The 26193-nt window shown below is 39.1% G+C and overlaps 2 protein-coding genes across 7 annotated transcripts in view; one reads left to right on the forward strand and one right to left on the reverse strand.

The window, feature by feature from the left end:
• Positions 1-422: 422 nt before the first annotated feature.
• nap1l4a (nucleosome assembly protein 1-like 4a) overlaps positions 423-26193 on the reverse strand; it is a 32818-nt gene continuing 7047 nt past the window's right edge. The window contains exons 4-15 of one of the 6 annotated variants that reach the window (XM_062035529.1): positions 22598-22742; positions 19353-19439; positions 18525-18659; positions 18366-18437; positions 18162-18301; positions 17776-17921; positions 12696-12715; positions 12482-12607; positions 12383-12412; positions 10138-10209; positions 1860-1894; positions 423-1563 (exon numbers count right to left, since the gene is read on the reverse strand). In XM_062035529.1, coding sequence (XP_061891513.1) covers positions 1889-1894; positions 10138-10209; positions 12383-12412; positions 12482-12607; positions 12696-12715; positions 17776-17921; positions 18162-18301; positions 18366-18437; positions 18525-18659; positions 19353-19439; positions 22598-22742 — 979 coding nt within the window. In that variant the 3' untranslated portion in view covers positions 423-1563; positions 1860-1888. The remainder of the gene's footprint in view (positions 1564-1859; positions 1895-10137; positions 10210-12382; positions 12413-12481; positions 12608-12695; positions 12716-17775; positions 17922-18161; positions 18302-18365; positions 18438-18524; positions 18660-19352; positions 19440-22597; positions 22743-26193) is intronic. The other 5 variants (XM_062035532.1, XM_062035533.1, XM_062035527.1 and 2 more) reach the window with 5 other exon arrangements.
• th (tyrosine hydroxylase) overlaps positions 13314-26193 on the forward strand; it is a 103520-nt gene continuing 90640 nt past the window's right edge. The window contains exon 1 of the mRNA XM_062035526.1: positions 13314-13791. The gene's annotated coding sequence lies outside the window, so the exon portion shown is untranslated. The remainder of the gene's footprint in view (positions 13792-26193) is intronic.

Here is a 26193-nt window from a genome sequence, read left to right on the forward strand (position 1 = left end):
AAAATTGTCCACAAGGGAATATTTGCCAATATGTGATTGACTGGTGACCAGTCCAAACTGGTATATGCTTCAACTCAGCCGAAGACTGAAAAGCTAGTGGTTGTGTACATGTTACCAACTGAATCAAGCCATTTTAAACTAATCTGCTTCAAACTGTGGAAGGGTTACTGTTCCAGTTGCATAAAAGAAAAGCCTGGAGGAGTTTGGTCTGGAAGAACAGGCACTGAGCATGAAGGGAAAACAATCAGCCAAATCTGCAGAAGTGTCACATCACACACACAAAAAAACAAAACACCATTACACTTTGTGTGATTGATCATACAAATTTAGAGCAACAGGCATTATTTTGTCCACTATAGTAGTATGTAATTATTTCATATCATCCCTACACCCTCTTTAATAAGAATATTCACACACACACATTTTAATGGTGCACAACTTTAATAGAATATTTTAAATCTGTACAAATTGAAGAGAATTACCCAAGTTAATTGTGAATAAACCGGTAAGGCCATTGCTAGCACAGGACGCCATGTGGTACATTACAGGATCCCACACATGGCTCAGATCCTTGCAACCAGATAGTAAAGAACATAGTATGAGGAAAGCGGGTCGGTTAGTTCACTACTTAGCTGACCTCCTAATGTCGGCGTTACGACCAAACGCAAAATCTAAAAATGGTGGTACAAAACGCATTGGCAATGTGTTTTCAATTAAACACACAATAACAAACATGTTTGAACATGTGAGCAGTATTGGCAAACAATCAATTTGGCTTTGTCGAGATCCAAACAAGCTGCCAGCTGTCACATCCAGATAAGTGACATCACAGCTAAAGGGTCAAGGTTCGTACAGTTAGTGTACATCAGTCATCGATGCGGCGAAATATTCAACATAACCAGGAAAGTCAGGACATTTGGAGGACGCTGAAAAAGCTTCCGTGTGACATTTTTGTCCATTCAAGTGCTCGTTAAATGCTTGTTTAAGCGCCATTAAAAGTGTTGAAGAGCATCCCTTAACGGTTCAAAACCAGAACGTGACAGTTCCCTCCCCCCGAGAGGCCGTGAGACTTCCACGAATGCATCGGATTTCACACCAGAATAAATACATGACCAGCATGGCATGAGAATGACAACACGTGTAAATTAAAGTGATACAAACTAACTCCCATCAGTCACTTTCCTGGTCAAGTCAATTATTGTGTTGATGTGAAAAAACCCTGAGTAACAGATTTGTTTCCATGGCAACTAAAGTTTGGATTTTGTTGTTATTCCTATGACGTGCTGAGGTTCCTGGCAGTAATGCACTAACTCCACCTTTCCAAAGACAGCAAACTGTGTGGCCTGGTCACCTCTACTTGGAGGTTCAAGAAGGGGCAACAAGGGTGATCACAGAAAAAAAAAAAGTCATGCACATAATAAAAAACGCAGTTTGGGGTGCATCCTATTGCGTTCAAATGAGAGTTCGTAGAAGAAAGGACGACTGACTGGACAGCAGGTTTTCCATGTCCACTGGTCGTCGTGGCTACTGCTGCTTGCATTCGGCAGGGTGGGGCTGTCCTTTCTGCGTGCGAGAAGGTAAGACACAAAGGCAAAAAGTCAGACATGGAGAGAAAACCAACCAACAGCGAGAAGCGGCGAACAGGAAATGCGGCTCGGTTTGGTGCAGCGCAGGGGGAGAGGGACGAAACGTTAGCACGAGTCATGGAGGGGAAACCCAGGATGTGAGTTGAGAACCGCCAAAACACCCGACTCCAAAAAGAAGCCCAGTGCAAGGCAAAGAAAGAGTAAGAGTAAGGGGGAAGAATCATCAAGGGGGTACAGAATGGATTATGAGGGTATCCCTTAGTTCTCCCTTACCTAGAAATGCATGGGGTGAGAATGATTGATTACGCCTGTAAGTGGGAGGAAAGACAATGTCATGCACGTGTTTGACAAGTCACACCATCATTCATATTTCTTTTACAAAAGGACAGAGATACATAATTATGGAGGCAATTCACAAGGACACTTTGGCAATAGAAGCAAGGACAAACTCGTAACTACCATGAGACGATTGGAATCAGTTCTCATTTGCATAAGAGATAGAAGAGGCATTAAGCATAAACCGAGCAGGCATAAGAGGATAGCCGGAGCATAAAACTAAGAAATCTGATTGGAAAGTTTATGGCTTTTTATTTCTTGTATGTTTCCCACTTAACAGCAATGTGTGGTGGCGACTTGCTATTATGCTCAATTTGCAAAATTGGTAATGACTACAAAAACTTTGCAAAAAACAAATGAAAAGCACAACAAAATGTCTTTGTTATGACGCATTTTATCTTTTTGCGAGTTGCGCGCTGTCAGTCCCTAAAAATGTGAGACCATTTGTCCCTACTGCTCAGCAATATGCTTTAAAGCGCATTTTGTAAGGATGTTTTCATCAGGTTTTATGCTGACGAGTCCCATCTGACATGAAAGAAATCGTCCAATACCATTATGGTGAGTGCTATTGCCGGTTTAACAATATCAGCAAACTATTGTAAGTAGTTCCTTATTTAACTTTTTTTTTTAAACATACAATTTATGTTTGATCAAAACAAAGTCAATAATACACAATACCAACAAAAGCAAAAACTACCATCTAGTATTCATTTAAAGCCTTTGTTTTTTCCCCCTTCAAAGTCCTTCTGAATTATCAGATTTTGTAAATATTAACAAATGCAAAAATGCATTTGGAGGGGGAAGCAGTGCACCGTCAACACTGTGTATGGTGGGGATGGTGTGCTGCTGACCTCGACTCAGGATGTTGTGGATTGGTGGAGGAAATACTTAAAAGACCTCCTAAATCCCACCTACACGTCTTCCTGTGAGGAAGTAGTTCCTGGGGAATCTGTGGTGGGCTCTCCTATTACTGGGGCTGAGGTCGCCGAGGTAATTAAGAAGCTCCTCGGTGGCAATGCCCCGGGGGTGGATGAGTTCCAGCCAGAGTTCCTCAAGGCTCTGGACGCTGTGGGGGCTGCAACATTGCGTGGACATCGAGAACCGTACCTCTGGATTGGCAGGTTTCAGATTGGTGGATCCTCTATTTAAGAAGGGGAACCCAAGGGTGTGTTCCAACTATCGTGGGATCACACTCCTCAGCCTTCTTGGTAAGATCTATTCAGGTGTACTAGAGAAAAGGCTACGCCCGATAGTCGACCCTCGGATCCAGGAGGAGCAGTTTGGTTTTCTCTCCTGGTTGTGGAACTGTGGACCAGCTCTTACTTTCGGCAAGTTACTTGAAGGTGAATGGGAGTTTGCCCAACCAGTCTACATGTGCTTTGTGGACTTGGAGAAGGCATTCGACCGTGTCCCTTGGGAAGTCCTGTGGGGAGTGCTTAGAGAGTATGGGGTATCCCACTGTCCGCTCCCTGTATGATCAGTGTTAGAGCTTAGTCCGCATTGACAGAAGTAAGTCGGATCAGTTGACCAGAGAGGGTTGGACTCCGTCAGGGCTGCCCTTTGTCACTGATTCTGTTTTCAACTTTTATGAACAGAATTTCTAGCTGGTGAGGGTGTTAAGGAGATCCAGTTTAGTGGCTGCAGGATTAAGTTTCTGCTTTTTGCAGATGTGGTCCTGATGGCTTCATCTGGCCAGGATCTTCAGGTCTCACGGGATCGGTTCGCAGCCGAATGTTTAACGACTTGGATGATAATCAGCACCTCCAAGTCCAAGTCCAAGTTTCTCACCCAGAAAGAGGTGGAGTGCCATCTCCGGGTTGTGGAGGAGATCTTAGGGAAGAGTGGATCATGAGATCGACAAGCGGATCTGTGCGGCGTCTGCAGTAATGCAGACCCTGTATCGATCCGTTGCAGTAAAGCAGGAGCTTAGCTGGAAGGCAAAGCGCTCAATTTACTGGTCGATCTACATTCCCATCCTTATGACGGAAAGGACAAGATCACGGGTACAGGCGGCTTTCTCCGTCGGGTGGCGGGGCTCTCCCTTAGAGGGTGAGAAGCTCTGCCATTTTTGGAGGAGCTCAAAGTAAAGCCGCTGCTCCTCCATATCAAGAGCCAGATTAGGTGGTTTGGGCATCTGGTCAGGATGCCCCCCAGACGCCCGGTAGGCCACAGGGAAGTCCCCCTCGAGATCCCCCGGAAGGAGCTGGACGAGGTAGCTGGGGAAAGGGAAGTCTGGGCTTCTCTACTGCTACCCGACCTCAGAGAAGCAGAAGAAGAAGGATGGATGGAACAAAATGTTTTGGAGAAAATAAAAATATAAAAAATATCCCAGTATTGTTTATAAACTGATACTACCTTTGGTGTTGGCACCACCAATTTATAGATCAATCTGACCTTTTACATGTGTACCGACCAACAATGTTGACACACCAGTTGTTAGAAGAATACAAGTCTAGAGAGAGGATAATATATTTGTTAATTTCCTGTTAATAACTTTCTGTTGTAACACGCTTCAACCTACACTTCTTTAATTATAATCCACTAAGCACTTATTTCTTGGTGTTCCAAACTAACTTAGCAGCTAACTTTTTAGATGCTTATTAACATGCCTGCTCCTGCTTTCGCTCAGTGTGTAACATGTTTATGATACTTGATAATGACACATGATACTTAAGAATTCTAATTTAGTTTATTTACAAAGCAAGTATTCAGATTGTACACATCCGAAAACTTGGGGGGGGGGGGGGAATACATACTGGGTTGTCGATTTTTTTCAATGAAATTAATTGTAATTTGGTTTAATCACAGGTGACTCGCTTGCATAATTAAAATGTGCTTGGAGGGGTCATATTATGCTTTATACATTTAAAATGCTTCCTTGTGGTCTACATAACATACTGGTGGTTATTTGGTCAGAATTCTGCACATTGTTTTACAGACCATCTGCTACCCGCTTTCTGACCGTCTCTTCAAGATGCGCCATTTTGTGGGCTGTCTTATTTATGAGCCTCCACTTCAACTGCGTCTTCTCCCCGACATCCATGTTGTAGTTTTTAACGCTTCCACGTTGAGTCTACACGTTAGAACTATATGCTACTTTGTATTAGAAATGGTAACAGCGGAGGACGCATGTGCATGTACGAGCAAGTCTGCCCCACAGCAAGAGGACAGAAAAAAAAAGGAGCTTATTGACTAAAATGGTGGACTCGCGCAAAACACTTTTGAGTACATCTCTATGTTCACTGGTGTCACCCTTGGGGCAAATTCCAAACGGCTCGTTTGGAAGAAGTATAAAGGAATGAAGTAAAGTTTTTTTATAAATATATCCGCCATGCCTCCATGGTTTAATTTCTAATTTATGGGACTTCTGCAGATCCCAAATTAACAACAACAGGTACCAAAAGGTGAAAAAAGTGTTGTTTTTTTGCATAATACTTGTACACAAATGCAATTTTATTGTCAGAATGTCATTCAGAAATGTTTTACTTGAATGCATTTCATCCATTTTCCCACATTTGTAACAGTTTAATCTAGTTCTTTCAGGCTGTATTTTGGAGTGAAATTTGCCAGCGGGCTCACCAGTTGGAGTCTCCTCACTCATTGTACTGATGCATGATCTGATCACTGACCGTATAGCGGTTAACGTAAAGGAGCTTGAACGGTTAAAATAAAATGCATGATTGTGTGTTCTTGATCAATGAACTTTTTTTTATTTATCGCATGAGTTTTACAGCCCTAATATATTTACACATACATCTCTATAGTTATAAAGACCTGCGCCGATATTTTCAAAAAGTTGATTAATAGAACTTTAAACTTGCCAGCTCCGATAAATCACCATGTGCATGCGTGCTTGCAAGCTTGAAGGAAGAGCTGTCACTCATTGCATTGGTTTCAGCAGCTGCGAGTGTTTGTGCTACCTGCACATAAACGGTAATGATACTTCCGATGGTTAAATTAAAATGATTGAAAAACCATGACTGATAACCCCAAATTTTTTAAATTACGGACAGACTAGCGTTAACTAGCTAGCTATCTTAAATGCTAACATGAAAAAAGAGAAATTGTTTTTCCCCATTAACAAATGTCATACAATAATGTGTTATACAAGTTTAGATTGGGTGTTATACAAGTTAGATTGGGTATGACATTTGTATTATTGTATTGTATTTGAAAACTTCTTTTTAGTAAAGCTTTTAGTTAATGCACCTTTTAACTATCATTTTTAATCCACTGTGTATCCTTTTTATGATGTTGCCCCTGTTTTAAATTGAATTGTTGTTTTACTTCACCTATGCTTTGTACAGCGCTTTGTGATTTTCTGTGAAAAGCGCTTTGTAAATAATATTTACTTACTTACTTACTATTGTCTCAACAACTAAGATACATTCACATTGAACATTAATATAAACGCCAGTGTCGCTTTGAAACGGGTACGTTCAACAGGAAGTGAAATCCCGTGACATCACATGAACCGGAAGTGAAACGAATTGATCACCCAACATTCTAAAACTTTCAAAAATGTAAATAGAAAATAAACATATAAATATGGCTGATGAAGCTAGAAAAATATTTCATTTGTTCAGCCAAGAAAGTATAGTGTATCTACCGTATTTTTCGGAGTATAAGTCGCACCGGCCGAAAATGTATAGAACATGCTATACGTTTACCAAACAATCTTGTCACTCCTAATCGCTAAATCCCATGAAATCTTATACGTCTAGTCTCTTACGTGAATTAGCTAAATATTATTATTTTATATTTTACTGTAATGTGTTAATAATTTCACACATAAGTCGCTCCTGAGTATAAGTCGCAAAAAACTGCGACTTAGTCCGAAAAATACGGTGCTTTAAAAAAAAAAACAAATTGGTAAAAAGATTTTAGTATGTGTAAAGTATTTTTTTGACCAGATTCAACAATCATGCGATAATGATAACTGTGATAATTTGCCACAATAACTACTTACCCATTTTTTTTTAAAAAGGTGCTGTTTGCAACTTCTTCACACTAACAGTTTTCAAAGCAAACACCACTGGCGAGCTTATGTTACCATTAGTGGTTTAACAGAACACATTTGTCTATATTTTTCACAATTACAAAGTTTATGTAATAAAATATTTTGGTGTTTACGGCAGTCACTCACCCGGTCTGGTCAACATGCAGGATTTTAGTCAGTCTTGTTATGATAGAAAATACATTCAATGACAGCTATCCAAATTGCTATTATTAGCAAACAACACCTAAAGCTAATGCATGTGTTATGTAATGATGTAATTACGTACAATAAGCAGTGAGATGGTGGGATATACTGTGTAAAATACATTGGAAAGTTGGCGCCCTCTAGCCATCTGCATAAGGGTTGCAAACTTCCCCTTTAACGTTTTGATGGGTATATTTGAGGGTCCCCCAACCCCTTCCTAACAGAGACAGAACTTATTTTATTGCTTTTGGTGGTGATTTTATAATATAGAACATTTTTCTGACAAGTATATTTTATTTTTATTATTTGTTAGTTTTATTTAACTTTGATATGTAAGGTTACAAGCCAATTACGATAATAAAATATACAGGAAATACAAATTAGTTGCATTTGAATGGGTGTACTACCATTATTACATCAGTAGTTAATTTGGTCTCCAAATATGCCAGTTTCCGGATGTTTACAATCAGACTCCTTGTTTTGTGATTTGTATTATTCTCGACTAGCTCTTAATAATTTACTTGCTAATTTTCTGTTAATAGCTTGTTACTCTGCACTGAATTTTTCGTGAAGTGTACTAAGCACTTCTGCTTCTTTACGTTCCAGCTAGTTTAGCGGTTAGTAGTTTGTCTTCTCCTGCTATCTCTTGCATGTTTTGTTCTTCCTCCATACATAACCTTTCACTTTGTTTGAAGGTTACAGGTGGCTAAACTTCTGGTTTTTCCTTTGCTATTTTATAACATTCGCTTTGAAATAAGTTTAAATGGGGTATTCTGCTAGTATTTGAAGCAAAACATTCTATAGGTTCCTATGCCACACTAACGAGATAATGGGTAAGTGTGACTCACCACTTGTCAAAATTCTCGGTGTGACAAAAAATTTGCGTAGAAATTGCTTAGCAGCACTTTATTATTTCTGATGTTGAAATTTTGCTATGCCATGCCAGCTAGCACTTCTGTCAGAAGGAAAATTGCTTTGACGATGTGTTTGTTGCAGCCGGTCACTCTCAATTTTGCGTGACACGCCTAGAATGTATTAATCAACGTGCAATATTGTGATAAGGCGTTAACATTAAAATCTCTTGGCCTTTATTTGTCACTACACGCTTTTTTGGAAAAAGAGGAGTCTGAATCCCTTGCCTAATAGAGTGAAACAGTGACAACACTGATCCATCCTGCTAAGTCTTATTTTCTGGCAGACCAGGTGCATATGAAGTGTGTTAAAGCAAAGTTTCACTGTCATCTACTGTAAAGAATTGTAATGAGAAGGTACTTTCACAGACAGTCACATTTGAATGTGTTTATCAGCAAGGGCGTAACAAGTAGGGATAGGGCTGGACCATTATGGCAAAAAAATATTCATTTTGATTGATATTGTAATCACGATTAATTACACGATTATTCAACCGTAAGTATTTTTGGTACCACCAAAACCCAAATTAATATTGTTTTAAAAAAGCTGTATATAAAATAGTAACAAATAAACCACAAGTACAAATAAAATAGTAATTACAATACATTTAAATAGCAATATAAAAACTTAAAAGTTCTTCCCATTTTAATGTTTTTTGTTGTTTTTTTAAGTTTGTTTGTTTACCTTTTACAGTTATTTTACCACCATTTTAGTGTGTGCTTTTGTGTAAAATAAGTTAATAAAATGTTTAATAAAATAGTATTTTAGGTCAAGCATAACATTGCTTTAAGTACATTATGCTTGTGCAAAGTACCTTTATTTTGTTGGTGCTGAGACCGAATGTGGTGCACCGCGCTCGTCGGTAAAAAGGAAACTCTCTTGAGGCTGTTAAAAGAGAGCCTCTCAAGTTGCGAGTGCTCTTTGTACATTATTGTAACATCGATGGGGTCGTTCACAACAACCCAGGCAGATGAGATGTGTTGTGGGTGTATGGATTGTTGTTGCTAGTAGCTTTAGCTTCATTAGTTTAGTCACTGTTTCAAGTAACTGCCTCGACTTTGTTTAGTTCAACACGAGGCTGAGGGAGTGTTTCACTGATAAATGAGTGCTACCGGACATATTTTCCCAAACAAATTTCTCCTCACAATGACAACATATCACTCACATTTATTTCAAGTTCCCTGATATTCTGCGTTAACAGCGGATTCCGTTTTATTGGCCAATTATGCGACTCCGTCTGCGGTCACATTAACACGGAAATCATATGCTCTACTTTTTTGCAGAGTTCATTGATTAGGCTTACCAGCATTGTGTCAAAAAAGAAAAAGTAGCAACTATGGTGACATCCCAAACGTCTAGTAGACCTGCTCTTTTTTTCACTCATTCGCTACACCTGTTTCACGGTCACAAGCTCCAGAATTTGCATGCACATTGCATGGCCCATTATTAATTTCATTTTGATTATTATATTTTCATAATCAAAACTAACATTTCATTAATTGACCAGCCCTACGTATGGTTAACTACAGAAACTCATCCATAATGGCACCGATGCTACTGTCAATGGTAGCCAGACGGGAAAAAAAGCGGTGCTAAGTTAACGCAGACTCAGCAACCTGCAACAAGTGCTTGAACGATACTGGAGTGATACTGTGCAAGAAACGACTTAAGTAATGTTACTTCCTGATAGAGGCACAGAGTTTGATGCTCGTATTAAACTATTGCCAACTTAAACACACCAACAGTGCTTGGGTCTAAAAACAGCAGATACACACATTTTGCCACCCAGTCCATGCCAACACACAACACTTTATCATTATCTGTCATGGCGAGTGAGATGAATTCACAAATGAATGCAGAATTCTGAACTGAACTGATAATGTCTCCCAAATTACAATTCCATGATTTTGAATTCAGGTGACATATGGGAAATAGAATTGCAATTCCAATGTATGATTTTAGTGTAATACAGAATGAGCAACACTCACATTTCTCAACCAATTTAAATTGTTCCAAAGTCAAAATACTCCACTTATTCAGGACATTTAGCCCTCTCTATAATTATTGCTTATTATGATCAGATTATATATTCATACAGACCCGAGGGTCAAAGTCTTCCTCGTCGTCGTCATCGTCGTCGTCACTGTAGTCATCACCTTCACCATCTTGCTCCTGACAGACAAAATAAATTATACAAATAAGTATAAAGTTTGGTTGTGCAACTGTAATCAAGTGATTTAATGTCACTGGTCAAAATTTGCTATGTCACCAGTTCCAAATTAAAACATTTTTAAAGCAAGAAACAAGACCACCACCAACGACTTAATGGTTGAAGAGAAAATATTTAACAAATAAATGTCTATATTTGACACAAAGTTAGCTGTACAAAATGTATCTGTCTTCCTTGCCGTTAACACGGCTGCCACATGCTGATGTGCATGCCCGCCACAAAACAAATATTTAAAAGCAATATGTTGGCTATGGTGTTGAACATGTGAGTGAAATCAAAACCTTTTCCAAAAACTGCTTTTGTATGCGGTGTTGTCCTTTTCCTGCATATATGTAGTGTGTTGGTAGCCACTTTGCTGTGTGATACAACTTTAAGCAGGTCCTAAACAAACAAACCCATGACCATGCCCCTATAAATACTGGTAAGACAATAATAAAATATTTGTTTCCCTATTCCTACAGAGGACCTTTTGCCCCAAGGAACTTCCGCTGTTTTCTCGTTTCTTTAACAGAGATGCACAAAAAGCACTTGTTTTTTGTTTGGAGCAGCAGATGTAGAACTGCACAATGCAACATTTACCCCGAGCCCACCGCAAAAAATGCCAGTGTTTGTTGAGTGTATACAAAACAGCTACAATAACAAATTCCTGCTAAAGAGCATTTTAATGTGATGGGATCGTTTACACACAAGGTACAATGTATAGACAAGGGCATGATGAAGTGGTCAGGAAAGCTTTCATTTGAATGTAAAGTCTTCATTCAAACTACAGTGTATTTTTGAAACAAAGAACAGCTGGCACATTGTCTACAGGAGGAAAATAGAGTTTACTTGTGTTAACTTTTTAACCAAAACATGTTTTGAAATTTTCTTGGTATTATATTCATAAATATTGTTTTTAAAAGGTGTGTGTATGAACATGTATTAGTTGAACCTGCATAATAGTGACGTCTAAACCAGGAAAAATCCCAAAACTGGAATGAAAAAAAAAACCTCAAAGAAACTTCAAGAAAAATTCCAAAACTGGAATGACAAAAACATCTAATGAAATCCCAAACACTTAAATCAATCGTTTTCACGTAGCCACATCAGTCCAACAGTGCTTGAAATGGTGAGGCATCTAATAAACTATTGCTGCAACTGTTTACAGTGCATCTGCCTCAAACCAGCAGTTTATGAATACTTCTCTTAATGTTAGAAAAAGTCCCTCTAGTTAGTCCCAAATCCTGCTTTGCAAGTTTTAACTAGAACAGTAGTAGCTTTACTTGATGGACTACCTATAAAATTTAGAATTTGATTTAAAATTCTCCTCATACGAAGCACTACATGGCCAGGCTCCATTGTACCTTAAGCAGCTCTTGATGCCTTATCAACGTAGCAGAACATTTACTTGTGGTTGTAAGATTTTTTTTGTTTTAAATAAGCCTTCATCTATTTGGCTAATTTTTTGTCGATTCTTCTTCCTGACGTGGACACCCTCACCTTATTGAAAAATAAACTCAAACCACAATTTTGCTTAGAGCCACGGCTAATTCAGGAATGTCCTGGTCACCTCTTCATTTGCTGCCATTGGTCATTTAGATGCCAGCAAGAGCACCACTGCCCCTTCACTGTTTCTACTTGTTTTCGTTGGTGGAAAAGCTGATGTCGGTGATAAGGAAGCGAGTCATTACTGTTGTCACCCTGGGACTATGACTTAAGACTGTTGTGCCTATGGATTTTGCTTAAAAAAAACAATTCTAGAGATGTTCAATGTCCGTTCAATGCTCATGCCCAATTGTTTATTGGACAATATGGCGGCTTGGTTGCAATATGAGGGCACAGTAGAATTATATGCAATATGATTGTATGAAACCTCAGAATGATTGAAGGGCCAGAAGTAAACCACGTCTTTCCTATTCTCTCTACCTCCTACTCTCGCAACCCAACTGGCCGAGAAGGAAGACTGTGGCAAAGTGTTTGCTTATGTAGGGTTCAGTTGGTTCTCTTTAATGAGGAGCATGGTTCTAGACCTGCTCAATGTGAGAAGCGCCTTGAGATAATTTATTGTGAATTGGCGCTGTATAAATATAACTGAACTGCATTAAGTGACTTAACATTGGTAGTAAAAGAACCAACCTCATCGCCTTCTTCAAGCTCTTCATCAAACTGTATGAAGAAAGAAACCATCATGATGACACATCAAGCACACGTCAGACATCACATCCTGAAGCTTACACTCACACTGTCATCGTCTTCCAGTGCCTCTCCAGTAAAATACAGCACTGCTCTGGGAACTATTCTCTCACGGAAGAAGTGGCCAATTTCAAAGTCAGTGTTGAGGGTGATCTCGGAGTCTTCGTCCTAGAAAACAAGAAATCAATCAAAACCCTCCCAGTGTGACACATGCCGAGAAAACTATTCAGAGATTTCATGAATCTCATTAACTCACCATTTCACCTTCGGGTAATGCTGTGGGGAAAAAAACATTAAAGTCAAAAGCATCTCAAGGAATGAATACTTATGCACAGTTAAGAGCTGGAATCCAAACAGTCACTTATGCTTTGCTCACACTGCAGTAGTGTATAACGCCTAATCAGATTTTTTTGTTTTTAATAAACAGGGCTCCAATTCTAGTTTCTCAGTCCTACGCATTTGAACAAAATTCTTGACATTGCCACAAACTGCGTCATTATTTGGCATAGGAGATTAAGAAAGAAAAAGATAAAGATTTTTGGATCTCACAATTTGAGGGGCATTTGCATAGGCGAGCAGTTGGAGAGTGGTGGAACATTGACGAGAGTTCTAAAACACTTAGCCTGTTTTCTGTGAATTTGTGAACTGTTTTTGCGACCGTCTATTTTGTTGGGTTGTGAAAGATAAACTGATGTGATCAGATATCCGGTTTGACGAGTTAGCGATTTGGCTGCGTCAGTAGCAGCCACCTCAATTGATAAGAATTGGCTGTAAATTTTTAGATTAATCAAGGGTAGAATCAGACTGCGCATTACGCAACACTAGAAATCAGTTGACTGTTCTGTCTTTAAAACAACACGACAGGCACAGAGATGCCAGCAAAAAGATTCAAGCACTTGCTACATTAGCTTGCGTGACTGAAGACAAGAATGGATGCAAATACATGGACTGGGTGCCGCGCGGGACTAGCCATCAGTGGACAGTTTAGTTTATCTTTAAAACAATGCGACAACAAGGGCTGCCCACAAAACGATTACCCTGGATTTCCACAAGATAAGTAACCGTTGCTCAACGGCAAAACCACGGAACATCTACAGCTTCGGGAAATTGGATTACCCCCTAAACACCGCCAGGAAAGACAACACCATTGTGACATTTCAGCCTCAGGCCAATTCCGACTTTTTTGCCCATATGCAACCTATATTGGATTTTTTCATGTCAATGTGAACAGTGCAACTCCGAATTTTTCATATCCAACACAGGCCTATAACATGTGTATGTGATGCGACTTCAGTGTGAACGCTCCTTCGCTCCGGGTTGCATTCATCTGACCAGAACGTCATTAAAAAGCGGTAAGTGTCTGAATTATCTGCCATAACAGACTGTTAAGAAATTGTTTACAAATGAGCAGAAAACATAAATAATATATTTTAGGAACTCACTTCAATGTTTCACCACTCTTGTCTCAAATTGCTAGCCCACACGCTATTCGGAGCAGACGTGGAAGTAAAGTGTCCTGCAAACTGCCACAGCCAAAATACTTGCACTCTTCCTTCTCAAAGATCCATGTACAATAATTTAGTTCAGAAAATGTTGACTTTGATTGCACAAAATCCTTGAAATTGCCACAAATGCCCCAGGTTGAGGCGACTAGAATTGAAGCAATGTTTACTTCCGTAAACACTGCAGCACTCATGACATGTTTACATGTAGGTCAGGTTGCATCACTTTTTTTTTGTATTGTGAACACCTAGATAAAAAGATCAAATTTGACTAAAATATCTGAATTGGACATTGACGCTGCAGTGTGAACATACACTTCTACTTGGTCAATAAGAGGTAAATGATAAATGGGTTATACTTGTATAGCGCTTTTCTACCTTCAAGATACTCAAAGCGCTTTGACAGTATTTTCACATTCACACACATATTCACACACTGCTGGCGGGAGCTGCCATGCAAGGCGCTAACCAGCCCCCATCAGGAGCAAGGGTGAAGTGTCTTGCCCAAAGACACAACGGACGTGACTAGAATGGTAGAAGGTGGGGATTGAACCCTAGGCACCAGCAACCCTCCGATTGCTGGCACGGCCACTCTACCAACTTCGCCACGCCGTAGGTAGGATGAAATATTTTCATCTAATCTTGGCACACGCACAACCCCCATGTGCGATATACAGTGATTGTTCACACTGCAGGTCAATTCGGATTTTTTTGACCATATGCGACCTGTAACAGATTTTTTCATGTCAACGTAAACAGCGCATTTCTGATTATTGAAAGTACTTGTCCTTGGCCTTCTTAATCTTCTACGTGCAATAATTGGGTTCAGAAATTGTTCTTTGATTGGACAAAATCCTCGAAATTGCCACAAATGCGCCAGTAATGTTGAAGCCATTTACTTCCGTAAGCACCGTCAAGTCTGCATTAGGGTTGTACAGTATACCAGTACTCAAAGTACCACGGTACTAATTAATTCAAAACGATACTATACTGCCTTTGAAAAATACGGTACTTTTTATGTCATCCGCCTGCTGCGAAGCAGATGTGACGTAGAGCCGATCGGGGTGCATGATGTGTGTCAGCATACACGCACGCACAGCTGTGCATACAAGCAGGAATAGCATGAAGCGGAAGAACGGCAAAAAACGGAATCTCTACTGGTTAATTAAAAGGGTGCGTGAAGCGCAATATGGAGGTATTTTGGCTTCAAAACTACCGATAAGGGTGACGGAAGTGCCACTCTCCAAGCGGTGCAAGCGCTGCTTTAAAACCTGTATCGCCAAAAGGTGGCAATAAAGTATTACAATCTTTGATTTAAACTTAGGTAAACATCTATATAAAAATGATCCAAACCGGCACAGAGTTTGAAAGGTAATGTAGTTAACCAGTTCCCCTGCTGTGCACATAGAAAGGCACACAGATACATAGACACGCACACAGCTGTTCGGCTTGTTGCCAATCAACACGCCCACGTAGCATACACTAATGCAAGTGAAATGACTGAATTTAGCAATGTGTTTTACCTGTTACATGTCTTAGCTGTGCACTTTGTTTTAATATTTAGTTATGATTTTTTCTCTTAAAGCACAGACCATGAGTGGCAAACAAACCATGAAGCATTTAATACAATGTCAATAACGCTTTCTATTCCATTCTTACCTATACGTAATAAAGAACAATTTAAAGTTTTATATTTTCATTTCATTTCATTTTCATGTTTATTTCGAATATGTAGACAAAACAAAAACAACAAATTTTGAAAAAACAACAACAAAAAAGCCATTCAAGAATGAATAACAAAAACAACAATAATAATAATAATAATAATAGTAATAATAAAAAGCAAAAGAAACAAGAAATGAAAATAAACATTTAATGTAAACATATCTGAAAAGGAGTGAGAAGAAGTCAAAACTTATGTACTCCCACCCCTCTTATTACTTACTGTATGTTTAATAATAATAATAATAGTATATAAAAATGTTATGTCATATAAATACATATACACACGTTTTATATGACTGCAAAGCCCAGTGTGTTTAACTAATTTTAATCTTCTAATATTGTTTTTTTTGAGTGCAATAGGAGACATGTTTATTGTATCGTAAGGTTTTCTGTTAAGCCAATAATGACATTTGTTTGTGGTCCCCTTTAATTGGAAAAGTATCGAAACACATTTTGGTACCGGTATGTTACCAAAATATTGGTATTGGGACAAACGTAGTCCGCATTCAGGTCACGTTGCATTGACATTAGACAAACATTTTTTTGTAATATGAACGACTACATAAAAAGATTGATTTGACAAAAATCAACTCAGCATCAATCTGAGTGGACTGGTGTACCTAATTTTGTGACCGGGTGAATCTACATACTATTTATGAAGTTTATTTTCAATAGTGTCAGGGGGAAAAAACAGCGTTGACGTTAGTCTTCAAGATATATATTTAAATGTACATTTTCAAAAGATAATTTGGATACTTTGAGGAAGTAATACCAAAAACATTGAGAAGTAAATTACTGTTGAAGGGAAAGCCTCCACAAATTAACAGCTTTCAGACACCAAGTGGGTTATAAATGTGACTGTTGAGCAAGACTAACCCCACAGAAAGTATATATACCCCAGACCACAAGGAAGTGTTTAAAATGTAGACACATATCACCGGTCCCCTCCAACATAGATCCATGTTTACAGAATCTACAATAGATTGTGTCAGCATCAGTCATGTTTATTGCTACTTAAAGGAGCCTTTATTATGCAAAAACAACTTTTCTTACCTATTGGTACTTGTTTTTGTGTGCCGGTATTTCGGATCTAGATAGGTCGTGAAAATCTGAAATAAAACCGTGGAGGCATGGCAGAGATATTTCAAAAGCAATCTTGCCTTCCTTCATCCTTCCACTAAAAGAACTGTTTGGAATTTGCCCAATTAGGGACATTTTTCCCCCTTAATCACAACAATGATTAGGGTGGAAGTTGGAGTCAAACATGGAACCCTCAAGTTGCTGGCACAGCCGCTATACCATCCGAGCCATTCAGCCCCAAAATAAAATATTCATACATATCAGAAATTTACCTGAAGTGCTTGGCGCGAGACTGCCATTTTAGTCCACGCTGTAGTGAATACGCTTTTTTTGCTATCCTCTTGTTGTGGGGCAGTCTGGCTTGTACATGTTGCATTAGTGTATAGTTCAAACTAATATCGGACAGTAGATGCCGTATGAAAGCACTAACATTTACAATATGGCTGTGGGGAGAAAACACTGTCAAAGTGAGGTCTGCAAATTAGACCACCCACAAAACCACGCATCCTGAAAAGAGAAAGCAGCTTCGAAACGGTATGTAAAATATTATCAATGCAAAATGTTGACCAAAAACTACCATTACATGTTATGTGGACCACACAAAATTGTGGTAAATGTAGAAAAAAAATACATACCGGTACTATGACCCTTTTAAGTGATGACAAAGACCAGGAGAACTATTTATACATATATTTAAAACAAAAAATGAATTCAAGATTTTACCCCAGAGAACAATGACTGTATAGCACACATCTACATTGGCAAACTATAATGGGAATTGTGTATTGGAAAATAAAGTAGATATATTTGCATGTATCAGCATTTGCGCTCAAGTTCAACCTAGGCTGCAACATAATAAAAAGTAAGAATCTGGCGACCTCTGCTGTTCTGTTTAGCTTAAAGCAATGGGCAGCCATGGGGACCAGATTGCACAAATAAGCCAACCATTGCACTATATAGCAGTGTAGCATTTAAATGAATACAAATACATATGTGATGAACATGCACATAAATCTGCTCCGCACTCACCTTTGACAGGGTTGAAGAAGTTGAAAAAAGAGTCGTTGGGAACTTGTTTAGTGACTGTACGGACAGTACCGCGGCCTTTGTGCTTCTGTTTTTTCTTTATAGTTTTTACTGTCACATCCTTCCCCTTGTGCCAATCTATCTGACACCTAGAAAGATAAGGAAGAGGAGATACTATTTACTTATTAAAATGATTCCTTCCTTTATAAACTTGCGTATTTAGTGCAAAGTGTTCGAATGTCAGACACCAAACTCTGATTTCTTTCTTAACAAGCTGAGCCTACAATAACGGTGCAATCAACCGGTTGTTGCCATGTATCAAAATTGAGTGTGCATATATTGCTGCAAACACATTGTAAACCTGTCTGCTGGTGAGTGCATTGTCTTACCCCTCACAGTCAATAATCTCTGGGCCCTCAAATGAGAAAGGATCTGAAGAGTCAGGCTCGTTCTTCATCTTGTAGACTTTAGTGAGGACTGCATTGTTGAAGTAGCCATTGGACTCAAAGTGGAACTCTAATGTAAAACTCTAAAACAAAATATTATAATTATATTGGTAACTTTCATTCCAATTTAGAAAATACAAAACTTACCATAGGCTGTCCTGGCTCAGAAAACTTGACTTTAATATCTCTCAGGTGCTTGAGGATGGGCTCGTCGTGTTCCTGACAACAAAAACATTAGGTAAGGTCTATACAGTGTTTACAGATGCGATGTACAGTTTTGTGGAGTGAAGTATCAATGAAACCTACTTGGATCATGTCGCTAAGCATGTCTACACTCTTGAATATGGTGAGCCAGAATTCTGGGATGCCTTTCGGGTCTTCCACTGGTGCAGCATCCTCCTTCTTAGTGGCATCAATTGCAATTTTTTCCTTTATTTCCTCCTACAGAAAGATATAAATTGTCAGTTAGACATAAATATGGCAGTAGGTCCCAAACATTTAAGAAAAAAACAAATAAAAACTAAAAGTGGAATAGGAAGCCACACTTAAACAAACTAATTGTGAAAATAACTCAAAATGTGACAAACATTAAAACATGCATTGCTGTAGGTCTAATTCTTTATGGATATCACACAAGTGTGGTTTTTGCAAAAAAGGCATCGAGGTGTCGTTCTTAAGGGGCTACATGTTGCGGAAATGTATTTCTCATAAGTTATTTGAGGCGGCCCACACGGACTGTCACAAATTCATTTTGCGGAAACTGTTGCCTCTTTCATAAAAAGAGGCTGACAAATCTGACTTTTTTGGCATTATTGGACACTGAGACTAACGTGAAAGCACATTTCCTCTTAACAATTAGCAGGTCCTGCTATGAGCCTCCTGTACTGTATTGCACACATTGTTTATATTTTTTATTGTGAGTATAAGGATGGACACAATTTTATTTTTATTTTTATATCCATCGCCTTTTTTTCTTTACTGAACAACGTAACTTTCTATTAGTTTAATAAATCATAATGGTAATCAATTAAACTTGTGTTTTTAATTACAAATACATTGTCTTACACCTGAATTAAAGATTCATGCCCAAAAAGTTCCTACCCCTCTTGAGAAAAAAAAGTCAACTCTACTTACAGAAATCTCGGCTTCCTCATCTTTGTCACTGTGCCATTCACACTCCTCTTCTGTTGGTTCCACTATACCAGTGACGAAATCTTGACGCTGTGACAATCAAAATTGACAATGATAATTTGTGACTAACTGAAAAGGAGTGAATATGAACAGGCACAAGCAAAACTTTTAAAAAAAGTCACAAAATCATTGTTAGCAGGTCAACTGAAATAAAAAAATCTCGAGACTGTGTGGTGCACACAAACAGGTGCACATACATACGGAATAGTACTGTGCAATATAGGTCTTGTCGTAATCGTAAAATGTAATCCTATATTGTTTGTATAGTAATTTTATCATGTCGGCTGTGGTTAGCTTGTTTAAAAAGGTAACTGCAGCAACCATACTGCTTTGCGGTACAAACTGAAAGAACTTCACCATGATGCTGTTTTCATACAACCATGCCAGCAGGAGCACAGACGTTAACATAGCAGAGACGGAGGGAGATGGAGGGCACAATGGAAGCTCAAATAACAAAACCCAAAGAGCAATTGGTGCTGAAAAGCGGGAAGAGTACTTAAACTTTAGTTTGCGCTATAACAAGTCACACCGAATAAATGTTAAGTTGGAAAACCTGGCACCAACAAGTCGTTACTTGTCAAACACATCTAATCTTCTCTATTAAACATGTCATGAAGAATACAGAGACACTGTTAAAATACAACAAAGTACAGTGGTACCTCAACTTACGAGTCATTTGAGTCGTCTCTCTGCTTTTTACAAGGCTTTAAATTGCTAGCATAATTTGAGTTATAAGCATTTTCACTGCCGATTGAAGAAAGCATGTGTCCACAGGGGACACATGAAAATGTGCTTGTTTTGTAGCTATATTCTGTGCAATTTATTGCGCAATATCCCTATCAAATAAAAAAAAACAGCACACAGCCTGAAATCAACAAAACCCTGCACTCCACTGAAACTATGAGTGCAAAGGATGACACCGACTGAATTAAAACATGTTTTTTTTTTTTAAAAACCCATTAAAACATGTCCTACCATGCAGCAGACTGGCCAAGGTGCCGCGACCGGAGCACTATCCGTGAGTCTGCACCACTACAAATAATGCAGCTTCCGCACCAAAACAACATTCCACACATTCATCCATGATAATGTAGAGAAGCTGCTAAATGGTTTTGCCCGATATAGCTAAATTTTTTTCATTCTCCTGTCTACTAACTGGACAAGCGAGCTTTAGCTTTGCTCACTGAGTCTTGGCCAGACATTTGTTGCAGGCAAATTCTGTCACTCAAAGAGGGCCGTATACAACATAACCAAACACTTCCTGGTTCATACTGTTACATGATGGAGACGGGAGAGTGCTGTCAGATTTCACAAAAGACACAACCATCGTGAAAAACTAGCCCAAAGTCGCTTATAATAATAATAATAATGAGACTTGGCAAAGCAGCAGCCCAAAATGAGACACGTAATAGTCCAGTCCCCAAGATAAATGCTGTACAATATAACACCATTTCATAAAACTACTGTCGGTTTGTAGTACATTCTATTGTATTAATTTTCAAACAGTATTGCTTATTTATAAGTGTGTACATCTTTTTCATCATAAAATGGGGGTGTTTTGGGAGGACAATCAAATTACCGGTATTTATTTTTTTATTTATTTCAATGAGCAGGGCCTATTGAGTGAAATTACTGTTGTGAGTAACGAGCTCGGTGATGGGAAAAATTGTGCTCAAAAGTTGAGGTATTTCTGTACAAGCGTTAGCTCAAAACCACAAAGGGATGAAAAGAAAAACACCAAACAAGCCTGAAAGAGTCATTGTCCAAACCCACTGACAAGTCAGACACTGGCACAAACAAGCATCTTACAAATGAAGATACATTGACATTGATTTCGGGTATATACATACCGCTGCACAATTAATTGATTTTAAATATTAATCCGATTTATAATGACACTACAATCCATGGGGTCCTCATTTCTGGGGGAAAAAAATAAAAATAAAATAAAAAAGTGTGGTGCGCTTGCAGCCCCGGACATTTAAGGGCATCACACACCTGTTATTGTTCAATCTCGCGTGGCTGAACGCCACTTGTCCCTCTAAGAAGTTCGGACGCCGACCGCACCGGGCCGCGCAACTAGTTATCATGAAGAAAAAAGAAAAGAAAAAAAAGACGAAGAAGGGCTCTGTGGTGCCAATTCTGCGACTTTAACGTTATATTTAGCAAGCAGGAGTATGTTTTGACCTTAAGCATTTTTAAATCAGTAATCAAGAAGACAAGCGATCACGAAAGTTAACATATATTCGGCGTGTGAGCGGAGAAAGCGTGCATAATGTTTACGTTTGTTTTAATTATGCAAGAACAGCAGCTTACGGCAACACAGGGATTTAACTTTCTTTTTAATACTTCAGGAAACTTGTCCTCACTCATATCTCAACTAGCTCTTTAGTCTATACTTCTGGTTAAACTCTACTACAAATACTTCTGGGTTAAGTGGTTCCTCCAAGTACCAAACACTGAAGTAACCCAACCTCTATCGCTTCCATAAGTGCTAAGAACTTGAAGACAAAGTTTAGAGACACTGTCTGGTGAAATATGTACACCAGTGAGGTTCAAAGTGTGGGCCACGTGTAAAACTTTTTACAATGGACCCATAGCAAATTATAAATAAAACTTGAAAAACATCAGATATGGAAAAAGAGCAAAAAGGCATAATGTAGAGAGGAAAAGTTGAAATGTTGATACAAATAATGACGACAGAAAAGGTATGTCTTTACATTTTAGTATAACATTCATCCTTTTTATTATACTATTTCATTACAAATAAAATGTCAGCAACCCACACCCGTCTGTTGTCTTTTGTAGATTTATTATTTGGCCAAACTAACTAAATTGTTATCAGAATAGAAAAGTTACCCATTATTGGGATATACGTTTTTGCCCATATCACAAAGCACTAACAGGTGCAGCAAAATCTCAGCTGCCAATCATTAGTGCAACTGAGAATGGCAGCTTCTTGTCACTAGGTCTGGAAATAGCCTTGACCGACAAAAGAACAGTTGGCGCTACATTGAATACTAGAACAACAAGTAGCTAACGATTAGGCCTCATTGACAGCAGGCTGGATCAGAGCCTCGCACAGCCTAAGTCACATACCACACATGTCCAAAAATGTGTATCAACATCACATATACAACAATGTTAATAGGGAAAAAAACATTCCATCACAGAGACGTGATGAGTACCTTGTCATAAAGTGGCAGATAAAGGGCAGCATACTTCCTCTCCAGTTCATGGATCTCCTCATAAAATTTGGCTTCAATGTTGGCATACTGCACCTGAAGCCTTTTCAAGGCATGTACTCGCCTCTTGACTGCTTTGGGAAGCATGCTATTGCAGAGGAAGAAATGTGTTGTAGTTTGTGCATAGAACTGAATTATTTTATGTAAACTAAACCAAAATATTTTGAGTAATGCTTTAGGAAAGTAGTCAAATGCATATCAATTCTAATTGCATAACACCATAATGACCTAAATTTAAGACTACTAATACTCTTTAAAAAATGTTTTTTGGATTATATAGGCTTGGGCCGATATTCGATATGTCAATCAACAAGAAATGAAAATGAAGTCGATACCTTGCTGTCTGTGTTTTCGTCTCTCCGAACACAGAGGTCTCACTATGTGCATCAACTTCAGCACGTTTAAAAGAAAAAAACACACTTTTTAATTTTGCCTTTCGTTCAAACATAAGACATGTCTCTTATTTTTTTGTAGGATTCTAAAGATGATAAACGCTTGCAAAATGTGGCTAACGGGAGTTACCTTTGTAACCTTCAACGTTCTATATACAAACTGACGATGTCTAACAATGATAGATAAAAAAAGAAAAAAAGTTCCTGTGTTGGCTCTTACAATAACAATGTCGCTACAGCTTGGTTTACAAGTTACGGAACGGCATTGTTTAGAACAGTATGTCATATGTTCAATATTGACCGTATTTTGGTCATTTTGCATTGCCGGAACTTCTTTCCTCTGCGCATTTATTTCCGTTTCCGTAGCAGCGCACTTCCGACAACAAATGTGTGTTCCTAGTTCCGGAAACATACACGAGTGTGTTGTAATCATGGCTGACTTGGTAACAGACAACGAAGACAACTATTTTTAAACAAATAAGGATTCAACCTTATCTTTTTGAAGCTGAATATAGAGGATGAACTCTTGGTTATAGAAGCGAACACTAAGAAAGTGAAACGTTGGGGCAGACAGGAGTCTAGAAAATGAGGTCGGCCTGACTTCCGGGTATAAATGTGGAACTTGGAGCCTAACTGTGCGGACATATATGGCGTGCTTACCCAATGTCAACTTGAAAGAAATTCCTCGGCCAGCTGGACCAAACAGACAACTGTCCATCAAGTGAGTCACTATATTATCAATCATGATACACGCAGCACACTATGCCTGTTATTACAACTACGATATATACGCTGTTGAGCAAGATGTGTACAAACAAAAAACGAAATGTGGGCTACAGATAGTAGCTATGTGCACATGGACACCATAGGAATAAAAGCCTAACCGTAATAAAAATGCTTCATGTAAACACCGCATTCGGAATATTCTGGCCATCACACATGTTCGGATCAAAATTTCATTCTGACCGAGATGGGTCGTTTATGCCGATAGTAATTTCGGATTGGAGCGCATGAAAAGACTTCTTCCGAAATGACGTCAGCTATATTTTTGGTGGTGGAGCCGGGACTAAATTTATTAGTCCCGAAACAAAGCAACTGTCTTGTTGCAGTCTCCTCCGTTTCAACATGTACACAAGTAGCGTCATATTGAAGAGTTTGTTGCTCTAAAATGGAGACTAGCAAATACAAAAGTATGTTCTTGAGTGTCGATGTATCAATAAAAGGAGTGATCCAGTTGTTTCAACAAGCTTTTTGTTCAGGACTTTATAGCTACTCCAAGTCCTAACTGCTAGCCTCAGGGATGTACACGGAATGTTGTAACGTGAAGTCGCGCGGCACCCAATACATATCGCAACATAAATGGCAAAGAACAGCTCCATTTCAAAAAGAGATAAAACAAAAGTAGTGAACAGAAGTTTCCATCCAAAGACATGCACCTGGGGATAAGTTGATTGGCAACACTAAATTGGCCCTAGTGTGTGAATGTGAGTGTGAATGTTGTCTGTCTATCTGTGTTGGCCCTGCGATGAGGTGGCGACTTGTCCATGGTGTACCCCGCCTTCTGCCCGATTGTAGCTGAGATAGGCTCCAGCGCCCCCCGCAACCCCGAAGGGAATAAGCGGTAGAAAATGGATGGATGAAGTGAACAGAAGTTAAAAAAATAAATACTGTGACACAAAGCTATGTTTGTTTACAGCAAAAGTCACTGCTTTTTCCGCACCTGCAGCGAGCGATGGCGTCATAGCACAAACATTAACACGCCTTTCCTATTATGGTATATGGTGCGCATGTCAAAGTATTCTAATTTAAGGTGTGATGTATGAAAATTCACATCATAAATCAGATATTTTTTCAGGTTTCATGTACACACGAACATTCTAATCCGAATTATGATCAAATTAAATTCGTTTTGCTGATGTACACGTGGCTACTGTAATGATTGTTCATGTTCTTCGGTCTATACAGATTGGTGTCTTATCACATCGCGTACCGTATTTTCCGCACTATAGGGCGCACCTAAAAACCTCCTATTTTGTCAAAAGCTGACAGTGCGCCTTATAATCCGGTGCGCCTTATATATGGACAAATATTGAGCCACAACAAACTTCATTTTCATAAAGTTTAGGTCTCGCAACTACGGTAAACGGCTACCATCTTTTTTCCCCCGTAGAAGCTCTTCTTCTACGGTAAGCAGCCGCCCCTGTAGAAGAAGCGTGCGGTGCATGCTGGGATATACGTATGTTTTATTTCCATTTGTGTGTTTATGTAAAGACCCCAAAATGGCTCCTATTAAGTGTGTTGTCTGTCTAATTATAAATAATGCAGACGAGGCGTGTTGGCTGAGTTCTCAACGTTTACTCATAGCGTGCTCATAACCACATTCTAACTGCTGGCATGGCGAGTCTTGGCGACATACAACAACACTTCTCAGGGCTGCCGCGCATGCTCGTCACTCCCGTTGCATGCTGGGTAGTGTAGTTGTTATATTCCCTAGCCTAGCTCATAACATCACATTAAGAGACACGCTTACGCGCTTAATTCAATACTCGCCGTCGTTCCAGGTGGATTGACAAAAGAACTCCAGCCGCTAGATATTGGTGTCAACAGGGCATTCAAAGCTAGACTGCTAACTGCGTGGGAACAGTGAATGACAGAAGGCGAACACACGTTCACCAAGACGGAGACAGCACCGGACGACATACGCCACTCTCTGCCAGTGAATCGTAAATGCCTGGGGTGATTCAGTCTCAACTGTGGTCCGAGCTTTCAGAGAGGCAGGAATTGTCACTGAACTGCCGGACAGCAGCAGGATTAATGACTTCGACGAGACGGAGCCGGCCATTTTGGATGCCGTATTCGCCCACTGTTTAATTCGGACACTGAAGAAGAAAAATTTGAGGGATTCGTGAATGACGAATAACGTCATAAAGTGATCTTTACATGTTCACTTTGTGTGTTGTGTTGTGTGACATTAAAGTTTGAGCAACGTTGAGTTATTGATATATTGTTATTGCTCTGCACTATTTTGAGTGTTACTATATTGTGATAGCACTAACGTTTGATTTACGTAACACGAGTAAATCAGCTGTTTATTCATTTTGGGAGTGAACAGAGTTGTCGGAACGCTGGTTTGTAATCTATTAATAA

The sequence above is a fragment of the Entelurus aequoreus genome, linkage group LG24 (genome assembly GCF_033978785.1).
Source record: "Entelurus aequoreus isolate RoL-2023_Sb linkage group LG24, RoL_Eaeq_v1.1, whole genome shotgun sequence".
Lineage (NCBI taxonomy): Eukaryota > Metazoa > Chordata > Actinopteri > Syngnathiformes > Syngnathidae > Entelurus > Entelurus aequoreus.